Here is a 26,405-nt window from a genome sequence, read left to right on the forward strand (position 1 = left end):
AAGGATGAGATAAATGGATTGTCATCTTAGAACTCTGGTTCTACAAGGCCAATATTTGTAGGGGGTTCTAAACAACCCTAGCTTTGCTTGCAAAGATTTGGGAAATCTCTTGTGCTGTGTCTGCATCATGCAGATGTGGCATTGGACTTAAAAGATACTTGGTGATCTATGACTTGATCCCACTTGTAAGTGTCTTCATGTTTGAGTGTATGCCTTGGTGAAGAGTAAGTGCAAATAGCTGGACAGTTACTAGGTAACACAGACCGGAACTTTGCTTTAACTGTTGTGCATATTCTGAAGAACAGTCAGAAAAAGTGGTTATACGTTTCCTTTTCTCCAACTTGAGACATTGCTAGACCTAAGTCAGCAAATCACTACTTTAATTGAAATATTTCTGTTTCAGGCAACTCCTATGAACAGTTACCTCACAGAATGGAAACAAAACAAGAAGTTCTGATCTGATAAGTATAACTGAAGTTCCTCATTGGCACATCTACTTTCAGTATGTCTCAGATGGATTACACACAAGCACACACTGGAAAGCTGAGTTCTTATGTCACACTGAGAGGGAGCTGTGTTAGTAATATGCATGAACTTGTCCTACTTCAGGAGGACTCTGGCTACCCAAAGGAAAAGTGTTTCATGAATTTTATTCATGAGCCTTGTCCACACTACATCATGTAACAGCTCCCTTTGTGGTCTGAAGGAGAGAAGACTGAGGTGGGACATAACTGTCTTCAATTACGTAAAAGATGGTTATAAAGAAGAGGGTGATAAATCGTTCTCTTTAACTTCTAAGCCTGTTAATTCTTGTCCTGTCCTCAAATTGCAGCAAGGAAGATTTAGGTTAGACATTAGGAAAAACTTCCTAACTGTAAGCGTAGTTAAGTAGTGGAACAAATTACCTAGGGAGGTTGTGGAATCTCCGTCATTTGGAGGTTTTTAAGAACAGGTTAGACAAACCCCTATCAGGGATAGTCTAGATACTTAGTCCTGCCTTAGCGCAGGGGACTGTACTGGATAACCTAATGAGGTCCCTTCCAGTCCTACATTTCTATGATTCTATGGCTGGCTCTAAATGTGGGTTTGTTCACGCATGGCATCGTTAAAACTCTGTTGGAAATAATAACAGCAAGCAATGGGTTGCTCCTGCCAGATGCCTAACTTGGTACATGGCTATCTTCCTCCAGTCAGTTTAGCAAAGTATTATGTGGACAGGATCTTCTGACCAAGACTGTGAAACTGGTTTGACCAGTCCTTATTCCTCCCAGCAGTCCTTGTGGTAGAACATCCCAAAGTGCATTGCCTCACGAGCTGTACTTACTGCTCTGCATGTCTTCCCCTACTGAGGGAGTGGGGGATAACTGCCTAGTGATCCTCAGACTGAGGCTCAGGAACCGCAAGTGGCTCTTTGCAACACATGATATTAAAGCGCTGTGTGATTTTAATTAACCAATTAAAGTTAGTAAAAACATCCTGAATGGTTAATATGTTAACCATTTGTAGAATACTCAGTCAGTCATTCTGCTGTGAGAATAATAAGTATAAAAATAGTAAATGAAACAACTCACACTACGGTGGCTCTTTTGGGTAATGTTGATTCCTAATGTGGCTCCTGAGGGGTGAGCATCACTGGCCTAGAATGCAGAAGCAAACATGTTGAGGCCGTGGAGTAGGTATGGCCATGCAAATATGGTTATGATGGCAGAAAAGCTGCTATATGGATACAAACCAAATTGTATTGCTTGTGGCTATGCCTGCAATCAGTTACAAAATCATGGTTATGGCTATAATGTGAACAGGCTCTTTGTCAGCCAAGATAGTTTTGTGACATACTGTGCAGTTGCTTGCTAAGAGCATATCTATATAAATCGCTAATATGTTTTAAATTGTGGTGACAGCAATGTTCATTTACCAGTCCAATCAGAAAGATTACATCTTGTGGGGCTCTTTAAATTCTGTAGAACTAGTTTAAAATGTTGATAAAATGTATAATGAACTACAAAGGTCACACGCATCACAAGTTGTGATTGAAAGTGGGCTGGCTATAGCTCTCTTGCTGACCTACATATTACGTGGTTTTTCATAGAAGCAGCTATGGCTTGTTAACTCATTGTTAAAAACTTTTTCCAATAGCGTTGTTCAACCATTGGTCCCATTTGTTTTAAGCCCATAAGCAATGAATGAGCTTAAGTATTTATTTACCACTGGTTTCTCTGAACAATTTTGTTTAGTCTTATGCCATCCTAGTGATTATAGCTAGAGCTTTAATATAATCTTGCTTTTCTTTCCTTCTCCTTCCTCTATTATAACGTGCTCTATAACTGACAGCCAGATATATTCCAGTGTGGGAGTTGTCTGGCTACCTTCAGTGATCACTCAGCTAACTTTTTATCCTGAGGTCATTCTATACGAGATTTTTGCTGAAAAAACTTTCAGCCTTTTCCATGAGTTTGTTACGTACCACTTTATTTTGCTGCCTTCAGCAAAGACCCTAAAAATGGCTCATTCATGCAAGAAAACCAGTTGATACCTGCTCTATCTGGCTGTTTTACATCATTGCTGGCCACGGATACGAGTTCACTAGTGATCACCAGTAATCTATTACTACATGTCTACTTTGTAGTGAAAATTGATAAGCAGATAATTTCTAATTTTGTAAAGTCATGTCTGTCTTTCTCCTATTGTTTCCAATTAAAGCATCAGGAAGAGGTCTAGTAGAGCTGCAGTAGAATGCAATCTCTACCTATGCCCCTGGCATTCTCCAATATTTGAAATTGCCAATTCTGCTGCGACACAACTAACAAGAAATGTATCGTGTGGTGCTGGTGATACCTACTTCCACCAGCCTGTTGAAAGTGGTCAGAATAGGCAAGGATCTAGCAAAATATTGATTTACTCTGAAGTAAACCTTGAAAAGCTGCCTATTCTAGGAAATTGGCCTCCTGTTATCTCTGATTTCATGCTTTCCATCTGTCTTGAAATGAAGAGATTAGGACTGATCCTAGCTATGTGTGCGAGGCAGATTAGGATAATCTCATTTTTCTGATCTCATTACGGTTAGTCTTCTGGATTTGAAAATTCCCTCTATTTAACCCTTTCTTCAACAGCAACAAAAATGGTGTAAAATGGTAATTATGGGGCATGGTGTGCTGTTTTCTCCTGGAGCAAGCAGTTACTTCCCCTCTTCAATTTCCAAACAAACTCATATTTAGAGGTGAAAAACCTATTCAAATTCTAGTTATCCAGCAGGCCGTGTAAGGGTGATTCACAGTTTACTCATTTGAGTTCTAAAAGATGAATTGTCACCCAAAATGGTGCAGCAAACAGCTAAGGGATGTTAAAGGGATAGATTAACATTTCAACATACTAACACTTTTCTATAATTTTAATTTCTATGTTCAGAATATTTATATCAAATATGACCCCTTCTGAAAATCAGATCCCTGTGGAACAATATTAAATTTAGATCTAAAATAAGTGATGTACCTAGAGATTTATAGTTTGGAGAGATGCCGGTACTAGTTCATGATAGACCAGAAATTTCAGATTAGCTTTTTGGGTAGAATGGTAACTTAATTTGCCAATCCTCGTCCAAATCGTTGAGGAAAATTCTGAGGCCCTGTAGACTTCAAAGTGGAGCGGCCTGTGGTTTCGTTTCGATATGACCTGATCCACTGACTTGTCAATTCCTGACATGTTTCCTGCTGGCACTTAAGATATGTAGGTAAACGTTCTATGCTCTGGAAAAATTGGCTGAAGTTTGAGCACGCAGTCCCTATTTTTCCATTCCTGGCGCAAAAGTGCATTGACATTACTGGGAGGTTTGCTTTAGCTGACTGCAGAAGGTTAAATTATGGTGCTTGTATTTGTGACCGAAAAAAGGATTAGTGTATGCCTTAGACTAGCATGTCTTACTGTAAACACACTCTAGTGCAAATTTTGTCAGGTGGACTCAGGTTTACAAGAGGCCTTTGTCTCTAACCTGTGAAGGAAGCGCTGTTCTTCCTGGACAATCCCAAACATAGGTTATGAAACAAACTCTTTCACTTGATTGGGCCTGTGTACGTAAGGAAGGTAATATGATAAAATGAGGATTAGCTGGCAGCTGCTACACTTGATAGTTGTGGGTAGAGTCTGGTTCCTTGATGGCTTTAAAAGTGCGTTTCACTGTAACTTATATTGGAACACTTGCATGGGGCATTTGAGATTATATTGTACCATAATGCTAGACTTCCAGATCAATGAATGTTGGGCATGTCTTTTGAGAGAGTTTAAACAGTGCCTTTGTCTTTTTCATGGTAACTTATTGCAGTATGCGGGCAGTCAACACAAGGCATATAATCTGAAATATTAAATACTGTTGAATTTTAGGACAACCCTCCCAACCTTGTGGCATTTAACACACAGGCTTGGCAGGAGGGATGAGAACAAGGTTTTTTTCCCCTTCCTTTTTTTTTTTCCTGGCTCTCTCCTCACTTCTCATAGGCCATGCCCATGGTAATGAAGGCAAGACTATAGTATGGTCTTGCCTAGGTTGATCCCACATCATTATCTGCCTGGAGCACGTTGGTTGCGGGACTCTTTAATTAGGATTTGTTGCCATTCATCAACACAGCTGAGTAGACTGCCCTCACTACATTCCTGTTGCTGCTGGCCTAGGGAGCAAGAGAGTAGGAATTTAATTGGGTTTTCCCGACAGCAGAACAGGGTTCTCCTGTTGTCACTGGGACAGCCCATTATTTTCATTACTTAAATTATTTTTCTCACTGTTTAGAATAATTCCTTAGAAACACAAAACTGGTGTTTGTTTCCTTAGCAAAAAACATTGCCTCAATTGTGCATTCACACTAGGTGGTGATGGTTGTTTTGCTTGTGAGAGCTGCGTGGCAGTCAATGTTGTTTTAATATATACTTTTTTAGATAACTGAAGTATTTGTTTAATGAGTGGTAGGAAATTGCAAAGACTAAAGAATTGCATTATCTGGTCTGGTCTAGTGATAGCATATCTGTTCCATCTGGGGGGTTCCTGGAGGGTGGGGGTGAAATGGGATGGAGCGAAGGGGAGTTTACAGGAGACACTTCTCCAACAAATTTTTTTGGGTCTGCAAGCAGTTATAAAGGATGGCTGAGACTAACAAATTCAGGGGTTTCATTGTCTTTGGTGTTATCATAGTTCAAGGCAGCTACACCAGTATTCCTCCCTCCTGGCTCCTCATCTGTCGCCTCTCTTGGATGGAGACCCGTGTGTGTCTCTCCTTACTGGGTTTTTTTCAGGCTGCAAAGTTCCCTGCCTACACTGTGATATGCCCAACAAACCAGATGGCCTAAAAGGCTCATGTCTGAACTTTTGCTTACTCCTTGAAAGCTATGAACTACACAATTGCCAGCAATTCTGAGTTACCACACAGGTCTTTCTAAGCAAGCACATTTATTAAGGTGAAATGAAAGCATTAGATAAAACATACTAAACAAAAATTAAGGTCACCCCCATCTCCAGCAGGGGGCTTCTGGCAGATGTCAGTCTTTTCAATCCTTCCCTAAGGATTGGGGGGCCCCCCCGCTCTTGGCCAAAGATTCTGTCCGTTTGCTGGATCAGAAACGAGGCCCTGATTTTAGGACTGTTGGATAAATAATCTGACTTTGAACTTTTTTTGTCTGTTGGTTTCTGGAGAATCCAGTTTGAACTAGTATATGCAAGCATCTCCCAGTGGCTCTCTGGAAGAGTTACAACCTGAGTAAATTTGTCTAATCACTCCCAACTCTTCTTAGTTCTGGAGGGCTGTGGTCACCCTCCCCCATGAAATTACATACAATCCCTGGCCCACAATGGTACATAGACTTAATACAGCAAGCTCTCCCAAAGACATTTCAGGTCATTACCATATCTGTGACAGGTGTCACTAAAAATCAGTGGGTCAAAATCCTGCCTCTCAAAAAGAGAAAATAATCTAAACAAGCATGATAAACCCATGCTGTAGTCAGTACAAAACTGCAGAAGAGTTTTTAATCAGGTGTCTTGCCTTGCTTCCAGAGGTAGGAGATGATCTGCAATCAGCCTGGATAGGGAGCAGTCCCTGCAGATGATGGATTTAGTAATCCATCAAATTCTAGTAAAAGGAGGTTTGGAGGTTCATTTTACAAGAAGCAGGAGGCAAGTAATGACTGATTTGCAGAATTGCTTGTTTTTAAAGCAGTCAGGACAGATTTTGCAGCCAGAAGATCCACGTCATTTATTCAGAAATTTATTTTGCATAAAACAGACAGAGGTTTTTTTCTGCAGTATGTTAATTGTGGTTTAAAGTCTATTCTCGTTACTCCGGGTCTCTGCTGCCAGTGCATTAGGTCAGATTAATAAAGATCTGCCCCCTTCCCAGTGCTCATCTGTGTCCTGTTACTCTCCATTAGTTTTCCTGTTAATCTTCTGGCTGAATGCCCAAGCTATTCCTGTGGTCCCAAAGAGTGCAGATACAATTGCTTCTGTACTTCTTGACAGCAATAGTGAATCATGGGTTCTCTGTCCAAAGTGTTAATTCTTGACTTAGGAACTTCTTACCTATTCAATGCATGGATCTCACTCAGCAGGGATCTCAAGTAAAATCCCCTTTTGATTATTTAAGAAAAAGAAGAGATTGTTATTTGCCATCCTCGCCTCAGTCAAAAAGGGAGATGTCAGCCAGTTTTTATTCCCTTAATTGGGAAGGGGACGAAAATGCAATGGGGCTTGGGGGGGATTTTAGAGAGAGACTGGAGTTCAGGGGATATAGCTGAAATTGTGATAGTTGTTCTCAGGGTGGTAGCCGTGTAACTCTGTATCAGCAAAAAGAATGAGGAGGACTTGTGGCACCTTAGAGACTAACAAATGTATTTGTCCATAAGCTTTCGTGGGCTAAAACCCACTTCATCGGACACACACACCCACCCACCCACACCATGGAGTGCTAAAGCTGTAAATCCTGTTTGGTGTTTACAAAAAATGGCAGTCTTCCAATTCATTGGTCAGAATTATTGGAGTTCTCAGCTGGGGTAATTTGATTAGTGACAACATTTAGGGCAGCTGTCTCTAGGTAACGAAATGTGGGCTTTTCCTTACTTTCATATGTAATCATGCATACAGTGTACTCTAGGGACTGACAAAAAATACACGTAAATGTATAAGAAATTCAAAAAGATCTAGTGTACATAAATGTTACCTGAAAGGATATGGCAGTCCGTCATTATATGACTATATCAAAACCCTCTTCTCTGATTGACTAGAGTCTCACTATTCATGCACTGGTATTAATAAAGTCTAGTTTTTACCACTTCAACATATAGCCCTAGTTTTCTCCATCTGTGTGGGTCTGTAATGCATGATCAAGTGGATTGGCCTTATTTACTGTGCCTGCCAATGAGGAGGTGATTAGAGAAACAAACCTGCCTAAGGACTTGAGGGCAGGCATGTCACTTGGATTATAAAGCAAAAAAAAAAAAAGGCTTTATCAGTCTACCATCCATTATTGTAATGAACTCAGTGGCCCTGAACTCTGCAGCTGTCCTGTGTGTGAGGCCAATGTTTTCATCATTCATGCTCTAGAGACCTTCAGTGTCTGTCTCCAGGATCAGGATTAAAGCTTAGCCCAGCCTGGCTGGCTGACCTGAGAAGTATCTTCTCTTCCTATCTCGGCAATTAGAGGTCATGATTTTCAGAAACATGTGACTGAATTGAACATCTCTTTCTATATATAGAGTTTGAAAAATTGCCTTGACATTTATTCACCCAAGGACTAAGACTATCAGCCCAGAGGAACTGTATGTGGGAGCCCTGATTAATCAGTTCCATCCCCTCCAAAGAGTAAAAAACAATTCTCTATTCTTCCCCCCACATCCATCAGTAAATTAATTTGGGGCTCCCACTACCTCTTTGCGTGGCTCTGTCACTGTTGCCACCCTCCTAGACATTCAGGAAACCATCTGCTTCCTAGTTTTCTTTCATGTAGTCTGTTCTCCTCCTTTTTCTCCTTCTCTTGAAGAAAAAATAGCAACTATGACGTTCTGCTTCCCTGCTCCTTCCCTCACAAACTATTGCTACCTCGTCCACCATATTCCCTCTTTTCTGTTAGAGGAACAGCAACACTTTGGACCATTCTGCTGCTTCCCCTTCCCCTCAGAGCAGCCAGAGACTTCTCTGCCCCATTCAGCTCACCGCCTGGGCAAAATCTATGCTGTTCCTGTGAAAGCAGAACTATTAAGTTGATTGCATAAATTGATATTTTTGGAGCCTTAGACAAGGGTCCCTTGTATTTTAAGGGCTGCAGAATTGTGTTTCAGCCTCTCTGCCTTTTTTTTTTTTTTTTTTTTTTAAGTTAACGTGAACGGAGTTTGAACTGATGGGTGCATTGAATCTTCCTGAGTCTGCAGATCACATTGAACAAATGCTTAGAACGTCAGTATTTTTAGCTATGAATGGAAGGTCTCGTCTGTTTTATCCAAAAAGAGTGATCAGCCATCAAAAGGAAGGACCTCTATAGCCTGTTGTATAGGTGTTGCCATTGCTGAATTCTGTAACCATGATCCCCTTCTAATTGTGATCATTGTAGCTGACACAGCTGCCAGAGTTATGGCGAAGTCCAGGGCTTGGCCACCAGATGATTCTCCATCACAAATTTGTTGATCTCCTCTCTAGAAAGGTTAGACAACTGCTCTGTGAATTTTGCCACAGAGCCCCAATTTTGAAAGTTATGTTTTGAGAGCAATGCCTGTTGATTTGTTATCCTCATTTGTAAGGAGGAGGTCAAATAAATATTCCTGCCCATGAGATCCAACCTCTTTATCCTTGGGCATGGATTTGTTCCTCCCTTGACATAATCTCTCATTGGTCACCATCATGACAAGCAAGTTAGGAGCAGGATACATATATAAGCACTCAAATCCCTCAGTAGAGATGTAGTAATGCTTGTCCATATGCTTTGCTACAGGTGCCACAGAAGCTAGGGTGTTCCACAGAGTTCTGGCTATTTCCAATAAATGCCTCATTGACCAGGAGAGCTACTCTCCCTGGGGACAAGGACTGGAGAATAGCCACTAATTTGTGCAGGTTTTCCTGCATATCTTCAGTCTGGATAGAAGGTTGGCGTCAGCCTTGGGTGAAAAGTTCTTGATGTGCCCAGAAATCCTCCAGCACTGGAGAGAGAGCATCTGGTCCTATGGCATTGTCCAGTGGCAAGGAGGATGAAGGACAATAAATCACTGGATATTCTTTGTGCAACACTGTACAATGGCTTCAGGCTGTACCTGTGCTGAGGTGGCATCCTTCATCTGACTATGCAACATGGGTGGCTGTGCCAGGGATTGGTTAGGTGATTTTACCTAGAGTGGGTTGAAGATCAGGAGCTAAAGGAATGAGGAGTGCCCTGTGGATTCCAAGGCCACCGTGGATATGCGTAAAGCATCAATGTATAGGCCACAAACCTCTGTGCCTACTGTTATCCGTGCTGATCCCGGTATCAGTCAGTATAGCCAGGGGACGATTTAAGAGGCAAAAGACACGAGTGCCAGTCCTGTGGGTACTGCCAGGTGAATTTCTCGGGCTTTGGCGCACTGGGTGCGCGCATACCTGAGTAGAATATCTTAATTCACATCCACATCTTAAACAACAGTTACAAAACAGGTAAGTAACAGTCTTTTCCCTGGAGAGTGAAGTGTGTAAGGGCTAATAATTATTTTAGATAAATGCATTTGAAATGTACTTTTTGTTTTAATCCTGTATCAGGTAGTTTGGGTCCATCACACCTTTGGAATAAGAAGGAAATGTATCTCAGTCCCTATGTTCCTTTGTGCTTTTCAGTCTTGGAAGAGGACTTTTGGGGGTGTTACATTAGAGGTTTGGGGCACCCAGGATGAGATTTTGAAGGAGTGGTTTGCTTTGGAGGCTAACATCCTGTTCCTCTTCACTAAAATGGAAGCCAAGTTTCATTTTTCCTCTAATCGCAAGACTACTTCTGTGCATGAAATAGTGTGGTTTAGTGAACGGAGTGTGCGTCCAGCAGTTGGGAACTCCAGAGTTCTAATCCTGGCTGTTCCACTTGCTGTGTGACTTTGGGCAAATCATTAACCTTTGTTTCTTCCTCCATTTTATACGATGGAGATATTTACCACAGATGTTAAGGAACATTGTTTGTAAAGTACTACAAATGCTAAATCCTAGGGTCATAAAAGAGGAGCAACAGTAATGTGGTAAATCAATGAAATCTTCCTAGTTTTTCAGGGCAAAATGAGGACTGGACTCCCCAGGTTATAAATCTAGTATCACAACCTTGCTGTGACTCGTGAACCATAGTGTTTTTTTCTTCCACAGGTATCTGTTTTTTAGCTTTTCTAATTCAGACCTGCTTAATTTGTAGTGTGGTGTAGTAATAGGGCAAGCTTTGAGTTTGAATTGTCACAACAGTTAGTATGTACTGATCATGTCCCTGTCCTCCACTATTTTTTTCCAGCTGTCCTATTTCTGACATATCATTTAGTAATGGTGCTTGCGACAGAGCCAGCATGATTACTTTTGCTGAATGGAAATTGCAAAATTGAGAAGATCCCACTTCTTGCAAAATGCCACAGGATCACTGTTAGACTTCTGCAAAGTCTCTTCTATGAACTTAAAAGGAACTGTAAAACACACTCACTGGAATGTGTTTGATAGCCTCTTTTTTATTTTCTGGCAATGACTTTCAACCTCCATTCCTCAGAAGTTCTGCCAAGAGCTTTTATAAAGGCCTTGCAATTTCATTAAAGGCTGCTCTGAGAAGTTATGGTCAGAGTTGTATTTGTCTAAATGTTCTAAAAACATACAACAGCAAACGTGTATTTCGTGCTCCTAAACTTAAACGGAAAGCTGGAGGCAACTTGAACAGACTAGGAGGGACAGCAGCTTTTAAGACTATGATGTAAGCGGCAGATCTGGGAATAGAACCAGGAGAATTGACTTTACCCTGACCACTAGATAACACTACTTCTCATTTTGACACATGTTTTTGGATTGCATCAGAAGTGACTGTAGATTTTATTAAATGTTCAGTTAAGTGAATCTCATCTAAATGAATAGAATTAGTTGGTATATCACAGTCAGGCCAAGTCTAAACTACAAAGTTTTGTCAGCATAGCTGTGTCCAGGGTATGAAAAAATTCAAATTTGATTTTTTTTAAACAATTTCTGTGGCTAATATCAGTTTGCTTTTACGCAGATATATTTTTTTTTTAGATTTTTCACCTAAATTTCAGTTATGTAAAATTATGGGTTTTAAGCATTTTTAATTTTTGTAATCAATATTAATTTTCACAATTGCAGGAAATTATGGGGGAAGTCAGACTATTTAATTATAGGAAATGTTGAGATTCAAAAAGTTAAACCTTTGTAAACCGTTAAAACATAAATTGTCAACATCACTTGTCAGTATACAAAGTAAATATCCTTTAAATCAGCAAATCATACCTGTTTTTACTATTCATTTGATAGTCTACTTGTAACAAGCCTAATTCAAAAGTCTAAATCACTGGATTTTGAGTCTAGTAAATTCTCAAGCAGCATTTTTCTTTCTTTTGCCTTTCTGTAAATTTTTATTATTATCAATGGAAATATTTTGTCATCAGTTTGTGTGTACGCGGTGAAATCGATATTTACTGACATTTATTGATAATCCTTCCAAGCCTATCTGTAGCTGACATAGCTATGCCAGCAAAACCCCCAGTGCAGGCACAGCTGTGCCAACGGAGTGCTGCTGTTGGCATACTTAATCCTGTATTGCCAGAGCCTGCGTAGTGTAGACTAACCCTCAGTATAGTCCTCTTGAGCCTTGGTCTAGAATAGACCTGTACTTTATTCAGACTCAGTGAAGCCTGTCCATGCTCTTCAGTGAGTAAGTAGGGACGAGGGAAGAGATATTCACAGGGTCTAAGAATTTGTATTTATGGTTCAGTTTAATTGCTTCATTGATAGTTTCTCTTTAGGGGGCCTGCTTAAACAGGGGTGATTTGTCTGTCAAGTTAATGAAACTTCAGCATAGGGAAACGTGTTAGACAAATGGCCATCTGAGCAGGACCTGAGTAAATTAATCCACTCAGCATAACAGCAAACTGGAGAAGTGCTGCGTTCTTCAATAGTTCCCCAATTAAATGTGGATTGGGTTTGAGATTAAGGAAGGATGTTTGTGTTCTCTTTCTGTAATAGCATCCTGACCGATGTAGTTAGTTATAAAAGGCAGCTAGTTCTGGGCTTCAGTCAGAGTAAACTAGTTTGCGATGGAGGAAAACACTGTTCCCCTTCCTCTTTTTAAGCAACTGTTCTTGAGAGCAGAGCTATGGGATTTAATTCATATGAGAGCCAAGCTATGGAGTTAGATCTACGATAAAGATCTTTTTATACCATATATCGGATTGAATCACTGTAATGAAAGTGCAGTCTGTTTACTGCACTTTGGAACTACTGAACAGTCATTACTCCTTTGGTCCTAAAATCATAGGAACTAAAATGGTGAGTTTTTATGCTTGGTAACATTATCTGGGGTGCCTGTCTTGAAGCTCATTTTTGGATTTCCTCAGTATGTTAATGGTACTTTTGGGAGTCGTTAAGGTGGAAGGAGGCCCAACCAGAGAGAATGTATTGGCTACAACTACTTCAAACTCCATAAAGCTATTCTTATTATGGCCTATTAGTAGTTCGACATTTTAACTTGTATTGCTAGCACTCACTCTGACTACATGTACACTAGCCTTTCCATACAATTTCTTGTTATCAGTAGTTCAGCTCCACCTACAGTAGTCACAGTGAGAGGAGTAGCATAAATGAAACTATTGCAATCTCTCACATTTCTATCACTGTGCCTATCCTTTAAAAGGAGTCTAGACAACACAACAGTAAAAACGTTGGCACTTGATCTAGGCTTACCTATGTCTATGGTAGCAACAGTGGGAAACTTTAGTGAAAAGTTAGTGTAGATGAGGCCTGTGGCTAAACTTGTGGAGTGTTACTCAGTATGTCTTTTGTACTACTATACAACTTGATTTAGTATAGTGGCTTTTATGGTGGTGTTTGCTTTACAAAGCTAAATACAGTTAGAAAAAAGCCAAAGAGAACAATCAAGGTGTGTAGGTTGGGGAGAAAGAGAATCATCTATCTTTTTAGATGAGTTCAGAAAATAGTCCAGATGGTAGGAGCTACAGAGAAGTGGAGGCCCTATCAGTGAAGGGATAGAAGGCTGGTGCTAGGGAGGGGCATAGTAGGAAGACTTGGGAGGGTTAGCTTGGGCAAATTCATGTAGGATTTTAAAAACAAAGGTAGTTTTGAACTGGAACCTTGAGCACTGATTGCCTGACATGTTCCTGACTGATTCTTCGACGCTTACTGCATTTCTTACGCTACCTAATGTTAGGCACTGTGCTGTAGGTTTCCTGTCCACCATAATTCTTATTCTGTTTTTGTCCAGAATTTTGCAATTTAAATGATGGAATAGTACTTGCAACTTGCCTCTAATTTACGTTACAAAGCTATCTTTCCCTCTCATCATTTCTTTGATGGTTTGGGATATTATTTTAGTATATCTGTAAGCATTCCTACAGCACAATACTGTAGTGATAGGTATGAATTGGTGTGACAGGCTCAGGGAGAGCCTTTTTCCCGTTTAGGCAGTGTGAAGAGAGAATCATGGGTCCTGGCATGATTCGTTTCTGTGACTTCCACTGTTTTGTATGTTTATGGTAACTTTCAGCTTTGTTTTATATTTCGCTGCTGACCAATATAATGCCCTCCTTCAGAGACTGAGAGAAACGGCTAGTTTCCTTCTGAGGAGAGAGGAAAATGTCCATGGATAACACAGTATAATCAAGAAAAGTACTTGAGAATGTACAGGACAAAACCAGTTCTCCTTGGCTCTAGTTGAAAGGGTTTAAACTTCCTGACTCTTGCTGCAGTGAATGGTGTCAATATGAGAACCCAACAATGTGTATGCCACGTTGAAGTAATAAGTCAAGACTTCAGCCAAACCTTCCAGCAGAAAGCAGGGTTGAAGTACAGGGCTACCCCTGTCCACTTTTCAGATTGGTTGTTGTGTGAGCCTCTCCTGTTAGTTACTTTAGCATGGGCCTGATTTTTTTTTTTTTTTTTAAGGGACAAGACTGGGGAAAGTATTTATACGGAGGTATGGGCAGCAGGAAATCTGGGGTGGAAAATGACAAACCTTTGAACCTTTTTCATGTCATTTGACACGAGGAGTTGAGATGTTAAGCTATGCTACTTGATTGTTGACTGCGGCTTGATAGGAAATGTATTTACACTCATTATTTGATGGCTGTTTCAAGCCTGCATTTTTCACAACCTCTGCATTTGTCTGGATGTTGCTCTGCTAGCAATAATAGATACACAGTTGTTCTTGTTACGCAGCTGTGTCCAAGAAGCTCAGTGCATCAGCTCCTGGTCTGTAAAATGGAGATATTTCCCTATCTTCGCCCTCACACGCACACACATGGGGTGTGGTGAGGATAAATTGTTTGAGATGCAAAGAAAAGCCAAAAAATACGAAATTTAGGAAGTTGGGTATTCCTGAACCAGCCTCCTCTTCTCAGCTGTTTAACTGTATTCTTTAATGTCTAACATTTGACCTGGTGTAGTTAGAATGAGCTGGAGTGAAATTATGACATGGGGGACATAAACCAAGAGAAGGGGAACTTGCTCTGTGGTTTATAGCCTGATTTGTCTTGCTCGTGTTAGAATGCTGGCTTTTTTGATGTACAGGTTACCCTGCGCTATGCTAAGGTGCTGTTTCCTTAACATATCCCTCTGCGCTGTCCTCTTACTGCCATTCCTAAATGCTGAGAGTGTGAGATACTTGGTGTGAAGGGTTTAGGCTACATGCCTTGCTATGTCAATAGGATCCTCAACGGAAGGACAAGGAGGGCAGCCGTGATATGTACTTAAATGGTTTTCCATTGCCAGTCAGGGTCTGTCTAGGCTCCTTATACAAAGCCAGCAAAAGGAGCAATCTCAGGCTTTGTCTACATTACACAGCCATGTCGCTAAAAGTCAGGTAGTGTAAACGCTGTTTGTCGGCACTTTTGCCGACAAAGTACTTCCTCCCCCTATGAGCGGGGTTATCGTTGTAGACAGGAGAGCGCTCCTGCTGACTACAAGCTGTTTACACTGCTACTTGCCGCGGCAAAACTTTTGTCGGGGGAGGGAGGATTTTTTAAGCACCTGTGAACAACAAAAGTTTTGTTGTTTTTAAAATTAGGTTAATTGAGTATGAAAATGAATGCTATAATCAATAAATGTTTCCTGAATTATGTTAAATTTTATCCTATCTCTAAACTAATGTTCAGTATACTGCAGAATGTTGTACTGAAAATTCATAACCCTGTAATAGAAGTTGGCAGGGGAAGCTGGGGGTTTTAGAAGTTGGGCAAGGGACTGCCCTGGAGTTTCCAGCACCGAAGAGACTCTAACTGGGTAGAAATTCTAGCTATCAATAGTTAATGATGACACTGGAATTTTCATGAGGTAACAAAGTTCATTATGATAAACTACGCAGAATTGTTTCAGGCTGGCTGCAGATTCAGGAAGTGATTGCATTCAGTTAATGGTTGGAAGGTTTTCTTCTCAGGCATTTTTTTTTTTTTTTTTTTAAGGAAGCTGAGATACTGAAGTAAAAGTACTTACCCCTTGTAAGTACTCTCACACTTATTATCAAACTGTCTGTACTCGGCTAGCTTGATTATCACTTCAAAAGTTTTTTTTCTCTTAATTAATTGGCCTCTCAGAGTTGGTAAGACAACTCCCACCTGTTTATGCTCTCTGTATGTGTGTATATATATCTCCTCAATATATGTTCCATTCTATATGCATCCGAAGAAGTGGGCTGTAGTCCACGAAAGCTTATGCTCTAATAAATTTGTTAGTCTCTAAGGTGCCACAAGTACTCCTGTTCTTCTTTTTTTGAAGTAAAAAGCTGCAGCTAGGGAGGATTTTGAGTAAGTTCTACACTAATGGAATTGTGGAGTACACAGGGCTGTTTATAGCACAAAAATACAATATACTGCAAGACTGTGCATTATAATGTTCAAGTTGCAGCTGCTGTCTTCTTCCCTGTCACTTTGCAGAGCTACCTTTTAAGAGGGGTGGTGCCACAAGAATGAGTCATGGAATCAACATACAGTTCTCAAGATGTACATAAAGCAGAAAACATTTGGTACATAAACAGCTTTGTCCTGAGCCTACTGATCAACCTTGATGTGGTTTTTCACCCTGTTGCTGCCAACATTATTTTAACAGTAGTTACCACAAATTGCCAGCCTGTTCTATTAAGTTACCTTTTTTTTCACATTTGTGACACCTAGCAACGAAAACATTCTCACCACTCTTCCCCTCCACCACTTTGTATATCAGTACAAGCCACCCCGATATGGCTAAAATTGCAGTTGTACTCTAATAGTCACATTTGTGGGCATCCCCACTCCCCAACCAGTATATCTGAATGTGGGTGTCAGTCTGGTAATTAAGATCATTCCAATTTTTACAGTTGCTAGAGGGTCGTAGTTCTCCCATTCACAGTTTCTGCAGGCACCTCAGAACATATACCTTGTGTTTTGAACCTGTCAGGAAGAGGATAATGTTCAGTTTGCCAGAAAGATTCTGTGATGGGTCCCTGCGGTGCAACCTGGAACTTTGGTACCGCTGAACCGTCTGTCTTCCCGACCTGGGCTCCCTCTCACACTGTGATGCTGTGACAAGCTGCAGACCCCTCCAGGTCCTGCACTCACACAACCATTTACTGGCAGGGACACATCCAGCTTTCACTAGCCACTCATAACCAACGATAGAGAGGCTCCAGCCAACTCCCCACAGCTCCCCAGTGTAGGACCCCAGAGCTATACCACCCTGCCCTCCTTAAAAGCCTGATCAGTGTAAGTTTGTTACCCAGTCCGCTCCTCCCTCAACGTGGAGAAGACATATGTAGGTTTTTGTTAACTGATCTAAGATTTTTTCATGCACTTCACTCAAACCACTGTTTTTAGGTGAAATATAAAACAAACAGATTTAACTACCAAAAGATAGATTTTAAGTGATTATTAACAGTAAGTGTACAGATCAAAGTAGATTACCTAAGAAATAAAACAAAATTGCAATCCAAGTTCTATAAATTAGACAGGATTTGAATCAAGCAGTGTCTCACCCTGATGGTACAAACAGTCCACCAATCTTCCATATACAGGCTGGAATTCCTCCTTTCCCACCTGGGACCACCTGGCCAGTCCAGTCTTTGTTCCTGAGGTGTTTCCAGGTGTTGAGTTGTGGGGGAATGAGGCCAAGTAATGTCACTTCCCCCTTTTATAGCTTCTTGTCCCAAACAAAGCCCCCAGCACAGTTAGTGGACAAGTACAGGCACAAGATGGAATCCAGTGTCAGATGAGCTAGTCACATGCCCATTCATGCTTCCATGAGTCATACCAGGGGCCATTACCCATATTCTGGCTAGAACATCCATAGGAAAGTCCATCAGGTGGGGATAAGCTTCTTCCATAGTCCATTGTGTTAATTGATGGGCCATCAACTTGAATAGTCCATTCACAATGTGCTGGCTAGACTGGATGTATAGTTACCACAGGAGCAAACACATTTGAAATACGGGTATATAGTCAGTATTCATAATGTCAAATACAAAAATGATACATGCATACAAATAGGATAATGGTATTCAGTAAACCATAACTTTTCCCTTGACCCCCTCACATGACCTATTTTGTACAAGATTTGTTGTGATTCTATAACAGTGGTGAATATGGGGGTGCCAGGGTGTTGCTTTGGGGTACAAAGCATCACAGGTTCCTTTCTGCAATTTCTTAAATTATTGGAAATATTCACAGGGTGTAGGACTGGGAATATCTTGAATATTTTCTTCAAGCTGGTGTAGCAAAAGCTTCGTCAATGCTACCTTGCTGAGCAGCCATTCAGCAATGCCTCTTCTCTGTTTCCATGGGTACAGATGGGCTTTTGCTGATAAGTTGATCTATTATGGAACTAGGAAAGTGACAGGTAGTAGTTGAGCCACTATTACTGTAACACAGGGCTGACTACGGACTCAGACCATCACATGGCAGTATTTTGTATTCAAATGTAATGGCTAAAAATATCCCTCCTCTTCCTTCCTCTTACGCACAAATGCTCCAATGTAAAAGGAACATGGTTTTTAATTTCTCATTTGACTACATCAATAGCAGATTTGGGATTTGGCTGCAAAAGAAACTCAAATTCATGTTTAACCCATACAGAGAGCAGGAATTCTCAATGCATTTCAGTGAGGATTACAGGGTTTGGGCTTCCACATTTCTGCAGGCTCCCAAAACCATCTTCATCTAGAGCAGCAAAGCTTACGAAATTTTGTTTAATACTTTCATTTGGAGGATTTAGCTCTTTCTGTATGCCCTTCAGATTACTAGCTTGTACAATTGGTTGAAGTTGGGAAGCACTGTTACTGTACTTTACAGCATTCTGGTGAAAAAGTCTGAAAATTTTGTGGCAGCTTCAGTGAAATTTTAAAAATTAAGGTTTTTTTTAATAAATGGGATATAAAAATAATGCTTGGGATTATGGGATAAGTAGGTTTGTCAGATTTTTCTCCTAAAATTTTCAGCAGCAAAATAGGTAACTGACGCTTTAATTGTTACCATTTGGTTTCCAAGTTCACCCCATTGAGATTGGGCCTGTTCCTTCTCCTCAGAGCTGTTGTTTCAGGCTGTCTGCAGTCTCAGGAGAGACAACACTCTTTTAGTTTACATTTTTATTGTTGTATTCACATCCATGAATATTAAAAGTGTGGGGATTTTTTTAGATAAAAGCTGAAATTTTGCAGCATGCTTCTGTAGTAAGGGGTAGATTCCATGGCTGCAGAATTGTGGGATAAATTGGGCCTAGCTAAAAGAGCTGTTATCCGTTGAACTAATTATGTGGCTTCTGGCTCTCTTTGACAGCTCCACTGCCATCTACTAAATCATTTTTAAAATATTCCTTTATTTAACTCCTGCTTTGCGTTTTTCATTGCATCTCATGGCCTTTGGAGTCATATCACTGCATAGACTAAGGATCGACAGGTCTCCCATCCTTTTGAAGTCAAAGCCCAGTTTCCTTTGATTGCTATCACTAATGCATCCCTTAGCAATGCCTCCATCCTGGCATTTGGCTCTGGGCCAAATGTTAATGAGTACCCACAGGCATATAGAGTTTGGATCTCCATATCTAAGCATATCTCTAGAGCCAAGATCAAGCTCATTCAAATCATGTATGGTTTCATTGTTTTTGCAAATTTTTTAATGCATCCTTACAGTTTTGGAAGTATTTCTTAATACTGAGCTATGATCCACCTATAAGTCTTCACTTTTATTCTAGAGGAGGGAAGAGGAGTCAGTTATGTTCCCTCAGCTACACACAATAAAAATTCAAAAAATCCAGCGTAAAGGGATCTTAATGCAGGAGCTTCTCAAAGGTTTGATTTGTGTGATAGATTCTATGGTAAAAAAAGAAACGGCACATTCCCAAAAAGTAAATATTCACTCATGGCATTCAGCATGTGCAGAACGCTATCAAATACACCAATATAATCAAATGCAAACATGCTGCAAGTCAGCCTGCTGATGACTGCCAAGATATATAGCAACTGGAGCCTAACAAACACTAAAGCACAATACTTGCAAAACAAAGGAGTAGCTGCACAAAAGGTAGTCAAAAGAAAGATCCTTTAAAATTAAATTGTCTGAATGCACTTTCATTATATTTTTTTATTTTTCTTGAGTCTGCGTCATAGAAGGTACAATGCTTTCTGTGATACTCTTGGAGAGGACAGATGCTCCATGGCTGCTCGATGCCTATCTAATGAGTAGTTTGGTCTGGGTTGTAGTGTTGGCATTAAGGAAGAAATGGCCCTTAGATGATCATCCATTATTATTAGAGAACTGTTATTCATTTGCTAAAATCAGTCATAGTTATTCAGATTTTACTGTTGTCTACTTTACTAGGGCCCAGTTCAATCCAGAGTGGGGTTTCCTTCTTATCCAGATCTAGCTATTGGAGTGGCGTAGGTTCTGATATTAAAAGCCACACAGTCATCCGCTACAAGGGCCTTGCTGAGGCATGTGCTAATAGCTTTACTTTGTGTAATTCTGCTTCCCCCTTTTCCTCCCACCCCTCCAAAAAAAAAAAGGTGATTAGATGGCCAAAACTTCAGAAGTGGAAATAATTGCTAGTGAAAACAGGTTTTTCCTGAGAGGATTTCTCCATTATAGAGATGGCTGTAAATCAACACAGATGTAACTTGTGAACTGTTTCAGAGTGAACAGGAGTACTTGTGGCACCTTAGGCCTGGTCTACACTAGGCGTTTATGTCGAAGTTAGCGCCGTTAAATCGAATTAACCCTGCACCCGTCCACACTGCGATGCTATTTAGTTCGACATAGAGGTCTCTTTAATTCGACTTCTGTACTCCTCCCCGACGAGGGGAGTAGCGCTAAATTCGACATGGCCATGTCGAATTAGGCTAGGTGTGGATGGAAATCGACGCTAATAGCTCCGGGAGCTATCCCACAGTGCACCACTCTGTTGACGCTCTGGACAGCAGTGCGAGCTCGGATGCTCTGACCAGCCACACAGGAAAAGCCCCGGGAAAATTTGAATTTGAATTCCTTTTCCTGTCTGGCCAGTTTGAATCTCATTTCCTGTCTGGACATCGTGGCGAGCACAGCAGCACTGGCAACGATGCAGAGCTCTCCAGCAGTGATGGCCGTGCAGTCTGGGAATAGAAAGAGAGCCCCAGCATGGACTGATCGTGAAGTCTTGGATCTCATCGCTGTGTGGGGCGATGAGTCCGTGCTTTCCGAGCTGCGATCCAAAAGAAGGAATGCAAAGATCTACGAGAAGATCTCTAAAGACATGGCAGAGAGAGGATACAGCCGGGATGCAACGCAGTGCCGCGTGAAAATCAAGGAGCTGAGACAAGGCTACCAGAAGACCAAAGAGGCAAACGGACGCTCCGGATCCCATCCCCAGACATCCCGTTTCTACGAGGCACTGCATTCCATCCTCGGTGCTGCCGCCACCACTACCCCACCAGTGACCGTGGACTCTGAGGATGGGATACTGTCCACGGCCGGTTCCTCAGACATGTTAGGGGACGGGGAAGATGAGGAAGGAGATGAGGAGGGCGAGGCAGTTGGCAGCTCTCACAACGCTGATTTCCCCGACAGCCAGGATCTCTTCATCACCCTTACAGAGATCCCCTACGAAGCGTCCCCAGCCATTACCCCGGACACAGAATCTGGTGAAGGATCAGCCAGTAAGTGTTGTAAACATCTAAACATTTATTTTTAACAAAACAGGAATATTAACAATTAAAAGAATGGGTTGTTCATGATTAGTGTGCCCTAGGCGCTTAACGGTTTAGTAAGGGGCAGTGCAAGTTTTGAAAAGAAATCTAGCAATGTCCGGTTTTCAGTGATTGTCCTGCACAAGCCGCTCTACTGTGTATTCCCTGCTACTGCAGCTACAGTAAAATGCGGTCTATATGTGCGGGGATAGAGCAGTAATCCTCCTGGGACATCTCGATGAAGCTCTCCTGGAGGTAACTTGAAAGCCGTTGCATGAGGTTCTTGGGGAGAGCGGCCTTATTGGGTCCTCCGAAGTACGACACGTTGCCGCGCCACGAGATTATCAGGTACTCGGGGATCATTGCTCTGCACAGCAGGGCGGCATACGGCCCTGGTCTTTGGAGGCTTTCCCGGAGCATTCTCTCTTTGTCGCTCTCGGAGATCCTCATCAGGGTGATGTCGGCCATGGTGACCTGCTTTTAATTAGGTAGGGGAATGTTAGTGTTGGGACTGCTTTCCCGTTCCTTTACAGAACTGTCACCGCTGGTTTGCAGCCACGCGGTGGAGGCGGGAGAGGGGCAGCCGAAAGGGATCATTCCCGGGGACAGCCGCGAGGGGGTGGGACAGGGGCAGAGTTCCCGCTTGCCGGATTGCTGGCAGCAGGGACTGACATTGATTTAAATGTGAAATGAGGCCAGTGGTAATATAAAAGTTTTAAACTGCCACAAGTGTACGGCTTACCATGTCTGCCTGCAACAGAAATTCCGTTGTGCTGCCTCGCTTCTCAAATGTGCTGTTCAAGACCCCAGGCACAGAATGCGAAGGCCGAGAATTCGACCTTGTGCTGAGTGCGCATGTGAAAGGTGCTGTGCATGGTCTTGTTCACAGAGAAAGACTATGTTCTTTGTTCACAACTACATTTATCTTTCAGAGGAATTCACTCCCTTTTTCCCATTTCCACAGCCCCGTCTGCGACTGTCTCACAACCTAGCCTGGAATCACACTCCCAGAGGCTAGCGCGGATTAGGCGTAGGAAGAAGAGGACACGGGAGGACATGTTCTCTGAGCTTATGGCCTCTTCCCAAGCCCAGGCAGCACAGCAGACCCAGTGGCGGGAGAACTTGACCCGAATGCACCAAGCCAACATGGATCGGGAGGAGAGGTGGCGGCAGGAAGACCAGCAGGCGACTCAAACGCTGCTTGGACTACTGAGGGAGCAAACGGACACGCTCCGGCGCCTTGTGGATGTTCTGCAGGAACGGAGGCAGGAGGACAGAGCCCCGCTGCTGTCCATCTCTAACCGCCCTCCCCCGCCACCAAGTCCCATACCCACCTCACCCAAAGTGCAAAGAAGGAGAGGCGGCAGAGTCCCTGCTAACTCTCACTCCACCCCTGCAGAGAGCTCTAGTAGCAGAAGGCTCTCATTTCCCAAAATTTGAAAAGTTCTTTCCTTCCCGCCTGACACAAGCCCACGTCCAAGTTTCACCTCCCAATGCCATGTGTAGTTGATAATAAAAAATTCGTTTCTGTTAACTACTGTTTCAATCATGTTCTTTTGGAGGAGGAGGGGAAAGGGGGTTGGAAATTGGACAGGACAGTCTCCTTTGGCAGGGTACATAGTCGGGGGCAGGCACAGCAGCAGGGCACATACACAGTGCAGTGATGCAGTGACTAGTTGCCCCGGTTAGTCTGGGAGGTTGTTTTGATGTAATGTTGGGGGGGGTGGGTTGCTCTGTGACTTTGTGGCGGGGGAGGGCAGTTACAGATCTTAAGCGCCGGTCCTTAGACAGGATCACAGAGCCACACAGCATGGGATCTGTAACCGTCCTCCCCCTGCCACAAAGTCAAATAGACCTCCCATACACACAGTCCCGATCAGGAGGGGTGACAGGCTCCGTTGAAACAAGCATCCCACCGCAGCGGAGCCTGTCAATCCTTGAGTTTAGAAGCTGCATTCGCATCACAACACTAGACCCGCCCCGCACCACAGTCTGCGTCCCAGTTATAAAAAATTCCCGCTAAAACAGTATTAAAGAAAACGGTGTGCTTTAACAAAGTAGAACTATTTTTATTTCGACACGTGTGTTGGAGGGGGGGTGAAGGGGGTATGTAACTGGATAGGATAGTCAACATTACCTGGGTAAAGAAACGGGGGCAGGTTTAGCTTCTCAGTACACAAACTATAAAATCACAGGTTACCCTGCTCACTCAGGAACTTTGCTTTCAAAGCCTCCCGGATGCACAGCGCGTCCCGCTGGTCTCTTCTAATCGCCCGGCTGTCTGGCTGTGAGTAATCACCAGCCAGGCTATTTTCGTCAACCTCCCACCCCGCCATAAAGGTCTCCCCCTTGCTCTCACAGAGATTGTGGAGCACACAGCAAGCTGCTATAACAATGGGGATATTGGTTTCGCTGAGATCACAGCGAGTCAGTAAGCTTCTCCATCTCCCCTTGAGACGGCCAAAAGCACACTCCACCACCATTCTGCACTTGCTCAGCCGGTAGTTGAAGAGTTCTTTTTCAGTGTCCAGGGCGCCAGTATAGGGCTTCATGAGCCAGGGCATTAGCGGGTAGGCTGGGTCCCCGAGGATGACTATAGGCATCTCCACATCCCCAACAGTTATTTTGTGGTCCGGGAAGTAAATACCTTGTTGCAGCCGTCTAAACAGACCAGAGTTCCTGAAAACACGAGCGTCATGAACCTTGCCCGGCCATCCCACGTAGATGTTGGTAAAACGTCCCCTGTGGTCCACCAGTGCTTGCAGCACCATGGAAAAGTAGCCCTTTCGGTTAATGTACTGGGTGGCCTGGTGGTCCGGTGCCAGGATAGGGATGTGAGTTCCATCTATGGCCCCACCGCAGTTTGGGAATCCCATCGCTGCGAAGCCATCTATGATCGCCTCCACGTTTCCCAGGGTCACTACCTTTGGCAGCAGTACATCAACGATTGCCTTCGCTACTTGCATCACAACAACCCCCACGGTAGATTTGCCCACCCCAAACTGGTTCGCGACTGACCGGTAGCTGTCTGGCGTTGCAAGCTTCCACAGGGCTATGGCCACTCGCTTCTGTACACTCAGTGCAGCTCGCAACCGGGTGTCACTGCGCTTCAGGGCAGGGGACAGCAACTCACAAAGTTCCAGGAAAGTTCCCTTCCGCATGCGAAAGTTTCGCAGCCACTGGGATTCATCCCAGACCTGCAGCACTATGCGGTCCCACCACTCAGTGCTTGTTTCCCGTGCCCAGAATCGCCGTTCCACGGCATCAACATGACCCATTGCCACTGTGATGTCCTCGGCGCTGGGTCGCCTGCTTTCTGACAGGTCTGTGCTACTCTCAGACTTCAGGACATCACCGCGGTGCCGTAGCCTCCTTGCCTGACTTTTCTGCATCTGCCTCAGGGAAACCTTTATGATAAGCTGCGAGACGTTGAGAGCGGCCACAACTGCAGCGATGGTCGCAGCGGGCTCCATGCTCGGAGTACAGTGGCGTCCGCGCTGTCAATGACTGGAAAAGCGCGCGAACTGTTTTCCCGCCGGCGCTTTCAGGGAGGGAGGGCGGGAGTGATGGACGGATGACGACAGTTTCCCAAAAGCACCCTCGACTCATTTTGTTACCCAGAAGGCATTGCCGGCTACACCCAGAATTCCAATGGGCAGAGGGGACTGCGGGAACTGTGGGATAGCTGACCACAGTGCACCGCTTCGAATGTCGACGCTATCACCGTTAGTGTGGACGCACAAAGTCGAATTACTGTCCTTAGTGTGGACACACACGTTCGACTTTGCAATATCGATTACAAAAATTCGATGCAAGTAAAATCGAACTACTCTCGTAGTGTAGACAAGGCCTTAGAGACTAACAAATTTATTAGAGCATAAGCTTTCGTGGACTACAGCCTACTTCTTCTGTATGCATCCGAAGAAGTGGACTGTAGTCCACGAAAGCTTATGCTCTAATAAATTTGTTAGTCTTTAAGGTGCCACAAGTACTCCTGTTCTTTTTGCGGATACAGACTAACACGGCTACCACTCTGAAACAGGTTTCAGAGCAGCAGCCGTGTTAGTCTGTATCCGCAAAAAGAACAGGAGTACTTGTGGCACCTTAAAGACTAAGTACTCCTGTTCTTTTTGCGGATACAGACTAACACGGCTACCACTCTGAAACAGGTTTCAGAGCAGCAGCCGTGTTAGTCTGTATCCGCAAAAAGAACAGGAGTACTTGTGGCACCTTAAAGACTAAGTACTCCTGTTCTTTTTGCGGATACAGACTAACACGGCTGCTGCTCTGAAACCTGTTTCAGAGTGGTAGCCGTGTTAGTCTGTATCAGCAAAAAGAACGAGGAGTACTTCAAGGAGTACTAGTGGCACCTTAGAGACTAACAAATTTATTTAAGCATAAGATTTCTTTGACTAAAACCCAGCCCATGAAAGCTTATGCTTTAAGTAAATTTGTTAGTCTCTAAGGTGCCACAAGTACTCGTTTTTTTCTTGTGAACTGTGTAACTGCTTTGTGGGTGCAGCAATAGACCTTATTTTTCACACATTTAGAGTCTAATAGTAGCATGGTCCTGTTCCTTCTTTTGCCTTTCCTCATCTTCATCTACCAAGGCAGCCTGCTGGTCCCTAGGTGCTTTTGTTATAAAGGACCAAAGCCATCTCTGAATTTTTAATCTTCTAGATTGACAGCTTTTTGTTAGTTACTCATCCAGGAGAAAATATCTCTAGAGTGGTGACTTGGGAGGGAATAAATAAGCTTGTGGGAGGTTGGCCAAAAAGCACACCTTTACAACAAAAATAAAGATGCCCCTCGTGCTCTCTACTGTCCTTCATTAATACAGCTTCATTCCTTATGACTTTCTGATCTTGTACTCATTTTGAAGTGTCGTCATAGTCAGAAAAGTGCATATTAAAAATGGGTACCTTCATATTCCTACATCTGCTTGTAATGTGCCAGAGTTCCATTGACTCACTTTATGGATGTACGTCTTGTCTGCACTAGCGAACTTTACCAAAAAAATTCACCACTGCTGCT

General features: G+C 42.8%; 2 protein-coding genes across 3 annotated transcripts in view; both read left to right on the forward strand.

The window, feature by feature from the left end:
- The window catches only part of GRB2 (growth factor receptor bound protein 2), an 83,597-nt gene that overhangs the window by 40,594 nt on the left and 16,598 nt on the right, over positions 1-26,405 (forward strand). The window lies entirely within an intron of this gene.
- LOC135974496 (uncharacterized) lies at positions 20,641-22,905 on the forward strand. The gene is made up of 2 exons (XM_065562761.1): positions 20,641-21,341; positions 22,336-22,905. Exons 1-2 carry the CDS (start codon positions 20,765-20,767, stop codon positions 22,809-22,811), a joined length of 1,053 nt encoding a protein of 350 aa, XP_065418833.1. The 5' UTR covers positions 20,641-20,764; the 3' UTR covers positions 22,812-22,905.

This window comes from Chrysemys picta, chromosome 12 (genome assembly GCF_011386835.1).
Source record: "Chrysemys picta bellii isolate R12L10 chromosome 12, ASM1138683v2, whole genome shotgun sequence".
NCBI lineage: Eukaryota > Metazoa > Chordata > Testudines > Emydidae > Chrysemys > Chrysemys picta.